Source organism: Amaranthus tricolor, chromosome 6, assembly GCF_026212465.1.
Source record: "Amaranthus tricolor cultivar Red isolate AtriRed21 chromosome 6, ASM2621246v1, whole genome shotgun sequence".
Classification (NCBI taxonomy): Eukaryota; Viridiplantae; Streptophyta; class Magnoliopsida; order Caryophyllales; family Amaranthaceae; genus Amaranthus; species Amaranthus tricolor.
In genome coordinates, this window is record NC_080052.1 from 18901695 (window position 1) to 18911632 (window position 9938).

General features: G+C 31.0%; 1 protein-coding gene across 1 annotated transcript; it reads right to left on the reverse strand.

The window, feature by feature from the left end:
• Positions 1-5003: 5003 nt before the first annotated feature.
• LOC130814787 (protein IQ-domain 26-like) lies at positions 5004-9453 on the reverse strand. Its single transcript, XM_057680990.1, has 3 exons — positions 8730-9453; positions 8046-8273; positions 5004-5895 (listed from the first exon to the last, which is right to left on the reverse strand). Exons 1-3 carry the CDS (start codon positions 9165-9167, stop codon positions 5176-5178), a joined length of 1386 nt encoding a protein of 461 aa, XP_057536973.1. The 5' UTR covers positions 9168-9453; the 3' UTR covers positions 5004-5175.
• Between the last annotated feature and the right edge of the window lie 485 nt (positions 9454-9938).

Below are 9938 nucleotides of genomic sequence, written 5' to 3' on the forward strand. Positions count from 1 at the left end.
GAAGAAGAAAGGCCAAGTCAAGTAGAAGATCTTGAAGAAGAGGAACCTCGTCTAGTCCTACGTAGATCGATCAGATCTCAAAAGCCTAATCCAAAATATGTTAATTCTGCAATGGTTGAGGATGTCAAAGAGCCAACTAGCTATGATGAAGCAGCTCGAAACAAAGATTGCAGGAAAGCCATGGAGGGGGAAATTCAAGCTCTACGCCAGAATCAAACTTGGGAGTTAGTACCAACACCCAAGGAAGTTCAACCTATCTCTTGTAAATGGGTGTACAAGGTGAAGACTAAACCCGATGGCTCAAATGAAAGGTACAAGGCACGACTGGTAGCTTGAGGATTTTCTCAGCAATATGGGTTGGACTATGATGAAACATTTAGTCCATTGGCAAAGATTACTCCAGTGCGTGTTTTACTAGCACTTGCGGCTAGTCACTCTTAGAAGCTTTGACAGATGGATGTTAAGAACGCATTCTTACATGGTGAACAGGATAGAGATATCTACATGGATCAACCTAAAGGGTTCGAGAGTCAATCTCAACCAAAATATGTATGCAAGCCGAAAAAGGTGCTTTACGGTTTGAAGCAAGCACCACGAACATGGTATGGCAAAATAGCAGAATTCTTGCTACAAAGTGGTTACTCAGTTGCACCAACTGATTCAAGTTTGTTTGCGAAAGCTCGAGATGAAAAGTTGGCGATAGTTCTTGTCTATGTTGATTAGGAGATCCAACGGACAAAAGCAAATCTCTCAGTTCGATTTCAGATGAAAGAACTTGGAGAATTGAAGCATTTTCTTAGTCTATAAGTGGAGCGAACCAATGATGGGATATTTCTCTGCCAACAGAAATATTAACAAGATCTTTTGGATAAATATAGAATGCTTGACTGCAAGCCTATCTCAACTCCAATGGAGGTTAATGCAAAACTATGTTCGGCAATAGGCAAGGAGTTAGAAGATGTGACAATGTATAGACAATTGGTGGGAAGTCTAATCTATCTCACGCTAACCCGACTAGATATTACCTATGCAGTTAGTGTGATTAGTCGGTTCATGCAGAAACCGAAGAAACCTCACCTGGAAGTTATAAAGCGAATATTGAGGTATTTCAAAGGAAGTATTGATTATGGTATCCTTTACCATAATGATAGAAAATTTGAAGTTGTTGGATATTGTGATGCTGATTATGCTGGATATCTTGATACACGTCGATCTATTATTGGTTATGTATTCTGGGTTTTGGAGCAGTTTCATGATGTAGTAAGAGATAACCAACAATGTCATTGTCAAGTACGGAAGCAGAGTACCGAGCAACAGCGATGGCAACACATGAATGTGTGTGGCTCACCCAGCTACTGAAGGATTTGCATCAGCTTGTTGACTATGGTGTCAAGTTAAGTTGCGGTAATCAATTAGTTATACGACTAGCTGAAAATCCAATGTTTCATGCTAGGACTAAGCATGTGGAGGTACATTATCACTTTGTTCGAAAAAAGGTTCTTCGAGGTGAAATCCGACTTGAGCAAGTGAAGACAGATGACCAAGTTGCTGAAATTTTCACAAACGGTCTTGGAGGACCAAAGTTTGAGAAGTTTCGTAAACAACTTGGTATAACCTCAAGGCTTACTCTGAGGGAGAGTGGTTGTTGAGGGGGAGTGTTAAACAAAGTCACCAACCACATCTCTTTTATCAATGCATAAATTAGTCAAAAATTTACAACCAAGGGTGGTAAAATTCTACTCCTATCACCCCCTCCCTATTAAGCTAAGTGTAAAAGCTTTAATTACTTATCAACCGTTGTTGAATTTTGGAGCATTTCTAGTAGCATAAATAGGGTGCTCATCACTTGCATTTTCATCATCCCACCACAACATTCTTGAGTGGTAAAGCAAAAATGAGTGCAATATTTTAGAGTGAGTTATTGTAAGAATAAGAGTGAGCTACTACAATATAGTAGTAGTATATATATATTGTAATCTTATATGTTTCTAGTGACATTATTATTACTTTAAGCATTAGTTGTTCAATACCACTCTAAATTTTATTGTCCACATTATTATTTTGCTATTCCTTCCACATAAATATACCCCAAAATTCTCTACAATATTTTCCCACATAATATGTCACACTTAGTAGCAAGTATTATGGAACGGAGGAAGTATGTTGCAAGCAACACCAACGCAACAAGCCATTTTTGTACTAGTGAATATCATCAGTGACGCATTCTTGATGAGGTTGAACACTTGAAAACAAATTTGAGAATATATTACTAAAGGTAATCAATAGTATTAAAACAATAAAAAAATTGAAGTTTTGATGAGTTTCACCCAAAATTTTGGTTATGTCCTCATCAATGGCTTGTTACTTGTATTGATAAATTAAATATTGTATTCTTTACATAAGAGCTTGAAAGAGAAAATTTACAAGAGAAAGATACATCAAGTATTGATGTATGTAAGGTTTTTTTTTTGTGGCTTAAATTATTTGATGGCTAATGAAGACTTATTTAAAATAGAGCTAACCCAATTAGATAAGTATAAATAAATGGATAAATTACTGTAAATAATATAAAATTTCAATGATTTGCCTAAAATAATAATAACTTTAATTACTTAATTTTAATCAAAACACAATATAACTAAATTAAATCAAATTTTAGTAAAAAAAATTACGAATCATAAATAGTTGAAAATAAGATTATATATGAAGCATTGTTTTCATGAAATAGTTTAACATGTGAATATTGAAGATAGCATGCCCACATATTAATTTCTTTTAGGATAACCGATAGAGATAAGCTTAATCTTAGTTTTAAAATGTATAAAAGCATGAGGTTTAGGGTTGAATAGAGTTTGGTTTAAATCGTAAAATCAAATCTGATCAAATTATAAATTTAATATTTGATCTGGTTTACGGTCTAAATTGTCTGGTTCGGTTTTTTCCAAAAAAAATTATTGTTTATGGTTGTTTTTTTTTTCAGACCAGATCAGAGCGCAAACTGTAATATACCCAAAAATCATAATTTTTTTAAAAAAAATATGTTGCTACTTAGACATTTCGAGATGTAGTTATTTTTATATAGTAATGTATACTTGAACAATGTTAATGCAATCAACTAATTACAAATTAGTATATTTGGTGATTGTAAGTGTGAAATATTTGTATAAACACATATATTTATATGACAAAAATATATAAAAAAAATCGTAGACTAGACAAGACCAGGCTGTTGTAGAACGGTTTGGTCCGATCCGGTCTGGTCTGGTAATTTAAACAGTCCGATTCAATTTAAAATTATTTCAGACCGAAATTTTTAATTTGATCTAATTTTGGTGTCAAACTACACCAAACTAAACAGTATGTACCCTATTGAGGTTTTTCAAAGCCTAGGTTTAGGTGTTATGTGAAGACACTAATATTTGGGCATGAGGCGCCACAAAATATATATATAAAAAATAGATAAATTAAAACCCATAAAAACCAAATAAATGAGAAATAAAGAAGAAAGAGTAGAGAAGAAAAAAAGTAAGTGGGTGACAAATGACTAAATTAGATATTTTCTAAGGCTAAGCGAGATAAGACCATTTAGCCCTTAACTTAAAAAATTATTGTTTCTCGTGTCCAAGATGTTGAACTTAGATATATTCAATAAAATCGTTTTTTTTTTTTTGAAATTATAACCACTACGAATATTATATTTTGATAGCTTATTCTCAAAATGATTCCAACAAGTGAAATTAAAATCAATTTACAAATAGTTGATATTATATTTACTATTAGAATATGAATTTCACTTTATTTTTTTGTTTTCACACTCATAGCTAAAATTTGAAAATTAGCTATTTTAAATCTTCAAATCAATTTCCAATATTAAACTGAAGTCTTTTTTTTTTCTTCCAAGTGTCAGTATGGTTTAAATTACGACAATAAAAAATGATAATTAAATTTGAAATCTTGATTACCATTAAATCAAATCAAAAGATTTTCAAAGGTGTAATTTAGTAGTGGAGCTAGACAAACACTGTTAGAATTGACACAAGCCATGTGGTATGCCCTTTCCTAGTGGACCTCTATTTTACTAAACTACAAACTCTACTTCATACTTCTATGACCCCAAAAACAGATACTCCTACATGCTGAGGTAACGCAATTCAAACTGCACACATGTTTGAGATACTAATATCATTATTTTGACTTGTTTATTTTTAAATTATTTTTTGTTTTCTTAATTTGCAGTATTTTCTGTTTTAAAAGTTTTCTTCTTTTTAAATTATTATTATTTTTTTGTTTAAAATGAATTGGATCATACTTTTTTAATATTACCCATATATTTAAATGTTTTTTAATATTATCCATAAAATGAAATTTATCCTTTTATTCACATTTTCTTAAATATCATCCTATTTATAAATTGAGGGGACAAATAAGTAATATTATAATTTTGACTTGTGCATTTTTAAACCATTCTTTTTATTTGTCTTAATTTTCTTTTTTTTTTATGTCTCAATCATTTTGAATTATTTTGTTATTTGAAAATAAATTTTATTACTCTTTTCTAATCTCATTCATATATATTTAAACCCTTATTTTCATATCCATGCATACAATTGAAATTCTCTCTTTATTTCCATTTTCTTAAAAATCATCCCATTTGTGAATTGAAAAGGACAAATAAGTACACCTAAATTTTTTACTTTTACAATCTATATGTATCAATCTATAATTATAAAAAATTGTTATAAATAAAAAATCAAGACAAATATTATAAAACTGCACTTATTTTATTTTTTCAAAAAAACGAAATAAATTAAAAGTCAAATAATATTATACAAATGTAATATGTAAGATTTAATGTTTCGAAATTAATAATTTAAAAACGAAGCAATTACTAATTTCTCAGGCAAATATCCTTAGTTTGATTCTCACTTATTAACCAATCACTTCACTTGGCCAACACCATAATAAAAAAAATATAAAAATAAATTCCTCAAAACCCAAATCAATTATCCAAACAAACCAATTTACATTTCTTGTATCACTTTCTAATTGCTAGCTATCAATTACAATAATAATGATAATGTACCGAAATGGTACATGCTACATTTAACAGAATTTATAGATAATCTACCCTTACCAAACTACTTAATATTCTATTAGCCCCTTTTTTTAACATGATCAAGTGAACTTATCCTTTCGTAGATGATAAACCTCGGGCTCTAGTTCGGGCTCCCGGGTAAAGTCATAAGACCTACCAAGTTTACCCATTACAGCATTCTTGAAATTAATAGCCTCTTGAACTTGGGAGCATGACTTTTGCATTCTTGCACCACTTAGACTATTTCTAGACTCCATCATTTCATTTAAGGACAGTTTTTTCTTTGAGTACCCTGTTTCTGGCCTCTGTTTAGGGGCACTTTGGGACCTCACCTTTGCCCTAAAGGACTGTGTATTAGCCATGTAATTAGGGTGTTGATGGTAACTTCCATACTGCCTTAAGAAGTAACTATTATTATCCCCACATACACTCTTGGATGGGGTGACTGGGCCTGGATTTGGCCCGGTTGAATTCATGAACCGGGGCGTGCTCTGGGCCGTTGAAAACCGGCATTCGTCGCCTGTTAGGCCCCATTCGGTGTCGTGCCAGTGTTGGCAGTTTGGGATTGAAAGGGGGGTCGGGTACAATGGATCGGGCTCATATGGTTCGGGCCTTAGTCCTGGGCTGTTACTGGATCTCCACCCTCTGGATGATGATGATCTGGGTCGACCCGTATCCACCTCGACTATCTTGGGTATGTCTTCGGATATCGGGTTGAAGGCTCTGCTTTCAGAGGAGGATGAGAGCCTCCTGCTGTGTACTGATGCTCCATGCTCACTCTTGGTGTCATCAAGTAATTCCTTCACAGTTCAAAATACTAATATAAAAAGCTGTACAAAATATTAAATATTGATAATCAAACTTCTAAATGTAGAAGAACTGAAGAGTCATGCTCATGCATAAGCCAAGGCCAAATACTAGGCAATTATAAACCTTTAAATTAATGCTATTAAAATCGAAATTAAAATCATAACTAAATCATTTAAGATTAAACAAATTGTCTTCTATGGACCTCCCTAGCTAGACATATAGACAAGTACTACTTCCTTCGTTTCTTAAAGTTCATATTAATGGAGATAATATATATGTAAATAATTTGTCATTTTAATTCGTTATATTTGTTATTTTTCTAAAAACACTTTATATTTATATCATAAATTTTGTATATTTTAGATTAGTACATTTCATTTTAATATTTTATTAATGCTTATAGTTCTTATATATTTTCCATTAAATTTATTTAACCAATTTTAAATTGTTATGGTTTCCACATATTTTTCTCTAATTTTATTTTTAAAAAAATTTAAATAATTGTGATCCGCATAGTTACATGGAACGTAGCCACGTTCCACGATCCGAGAACGTCCGTCCCTAATCACCATGAAACGGGATTGAAATCGCTGAAGGTGACATTCCGCTTTAAAAGAGCTTTTTTAAAAGGTATTTTGGTCTTAATTTATAAATATCAGAAAAAAAAGTTAGAAAAAAAGAGATGGAGCTTAGAAATCTAAAAAAATTCCACTTAAAATAATTTCTTAAAGCAAAATAATCATTTTAATTTAATTTTGTTTTCAATTGTATATTTTATATATAATGTATCTAGTACCCAATCGTTCCCGAGTCAATCTATATTGCATTCCGTGTTCCTGTTCCAGACCGAATGTCGTTCCAGGTAACAATGATGATCCCCATGTTATCATACTACCTTTATTTTAATTTTTTTTTAATACCTATGATTCTTACTTTTTCTCCATTAAATTTATTATTCATTAAAATAATATATCTACAATCTTAGAGATTTTGTTTTCTTAATTTATGTGAATATAGTGTAAGGAAACTACTACTCTTATAGTGAATACCAATAAACCTTAAGAAATGAGTTTAGGCGACACAAGCAAAAAAGGAGAAAATGTAACCTACATACAATCTATGAAGATGTTAATTAAGCTTAAAAACATTTAATATACTTTACTCTCTTCTCTGAAGTGAGACAACTCATATATAACAACGACAATAAGTTTAAATTACAATGGATAATATATATATTTTTTTCTCATTATATAGTAGTTACCTCTTGTTATTCTCTATCCTTTTCTACTTTCAAAGTTACGCCTTTGTTGTATAACAATAGTCTAATTTGTTACTATTTGAGTATAATTTTTCTCATGATTAAAATGTACTAATTTTACTATCAATTAAAGAATCAATTCTTAATTTTTAAAAGCAGTCATTTTCGTTCAAAAGAAACTTATATTCATCATAGTTGGACTCATAAATTAGTACACAAATTGTCGACCCTAATGAATTTAATGTGATATTGATACATAAATGCTTAAAGAACGCATAATACTAAAAATGAAAAGTACATAATTTATAAATCATGTCAAAAATGGTCCACAAATTATATGGACAATAACTTTGAGTGGATTTAGCCAATGACAGAATATAATAAGGTGTATGTATGTATTAGTAGACAATTTTATCCTAACTAGTGAGGAATCAACAAGGACCATCTATTGTACATTTAGTATAATGGTCCTTAATCTATTGTCTAATTTTACTTAGCTTAAAGAGTAAATTAAATTAAACATCATCCCTAACTAGTCGTGTTGCAAACTATACTATTAAGGTGATTGTTATTTAAAAAAAAAATTATTTTTTTTATTACAGGATTTTGTGAGAATGAGTTTGAAACCTTACATAGAAATATAAGTGTTTAAAACAGACCAGATTATTTGAAATTTACCCGACCATATAACCGAACCCGATTTACCCCACTTCATAAATTATTTACAATTATGTACAAAAATATAGAAAAAACTCGATTCCTAACCCAATGACCTAATGAACACCTCCATATTAAAACGCAATACTCCTTTCAATTGAAACAATACTGGATTTTAAAAAAACAATAAAAATAAGAGTATTTGAATAGAATAATGTGAATTACCAAGGATCTCCGAGCTATGAATTCTTGTTGTGAAATACTAGAAAAACCATGATAGCTGACCCGGGCTTGGGCTTGGGCTTGGGCCCGTTTAGACTTGACGGTGGCTTGAGCTCGAATGAGTGCTTGCATACCATGAAGTGTTGCTGTGGCTTGTTTTCTTACCAAATATCCTCTTACTAATGCTTGAATTTTTACTAATCCTTTCAACGCTCTTAGTGCCTTCCTCGCCTTTCAAAACCCATTATAATAAAATCAGACACTTAATAAGTTACATGTAAACAACTTTGTTACATTATTCTATCTATTTTCAATTTACTATATATATTTTTTTCATTTGAAAACAAATAACAATTTCATTTTTCTTTAAAAATTTTACATTAATATATATTTAATTATGTTTAGCTTAAAGTTAATAAAATTTATATTATAATATTATACATTGAAATGAATGAAATATGAGTGTTTTTTTCATATAAGAAAAAGAAATAAATTAGTTTAATCAATAAATAGTGATTTATAATGAAAGTGTATCAGTTATTTTGAATAAGAGGTAAAACAAATAAATTAAAGAAATAGCTAGAACTGTTTCAAATTCATCATTCCCTAAATCATTTTATTGAATTCAATTCAAAATTAAATGATCTAATATATTAAAATTTTAAGCTTAATTTTTAGCACCGTTACCAAATAACGTCTAAAGGTAGTTTGAATTTTAACAGCAGCCCATTTATCAGCACCAGCACCAACACCAACACCACCACCGCTACCAGTAAACATCGTACCACGGCCTTGACTTGTAAGACGAACAACAGCAACAGCCGCCTGAGCAGCCGCAACCGCCGCATCAGCCGCCGCAGCAGTTGCTGCAGCCACCGCAATAGCATGCTTACTCTGCTCCTTTTCAGATTCTTCATAGTAGGACTTCAACCAAGCAGCTTCAGAATGCGATATATTCGGCGGTGCAGTAGTCGGATTATTCCCTAACCCGGATTTCTTTCGACCCGAATGCCCGAAACTCGCCCTTTTCCGGTCTCCGGACTCATAATTTGGGTATTTTTGAGCGTCTTTGTTTTGGTTTTTTATCCCAAAAATTCCTTTTAACCATTTTGTGGCTTTTCCCATGACGGTTTTTTAAGGGAGAGAGAATGAGAAAGCAAGAAGAAAATGTGGTGGTGATTGCTTATTACAGTTACAATGTGAATGATGTTGCCTTTTTTGCGTATTTGAAGTAGGGGAAAGGAAATTTAAAAAAAAAAAAAAACGAAAATAAATGGGATTTAATAAGGGAGAAAACTATAATAATTTGAAAATTATTGGATATTTAAAAGATAGGAAAAGATGAGGGAAATGTTAAGGAGTAAGGAGTGTGAAGAAGCTGGTCAGAAATTTGACTAGGAGACAAGAAGATACCGCTGGAATATGTAAAATAAGATGCTTACCATCAATTTTGAGACGTTATAAACCCCAAGGAACTAATTAATTAGTTTAATATTAATCATTAGATTTGGGTTTGGATTAGCTAGGTTACACAAACATTAGGAGTCAAAATATTTAACTTGGGTTACTACTAAGTAATTGTTACTTCTATCACAATGTTAAATTAATTAATGATTTATGGCATTTTAAATTATGGAACTCGATTGAAGATATTTCTTTACGTATTATCTCATGTTTGAGAATTATTATTTTATTTGAAAATTTGTAATTAGCTCAAATTTTTTGTTTGACAAATTAAAATTTTTCAAAATTGAATTTAGATCAAATTCTATCATTGTTTTTAAAGTAGATAAAGTTAATAATTTGAGAATGACTACCTAAATATTATCATTCTCAAATTTTAGTCATTCTCAAATTCTTCATTTATGATTGTTAAACGACATTTACATGTCATTT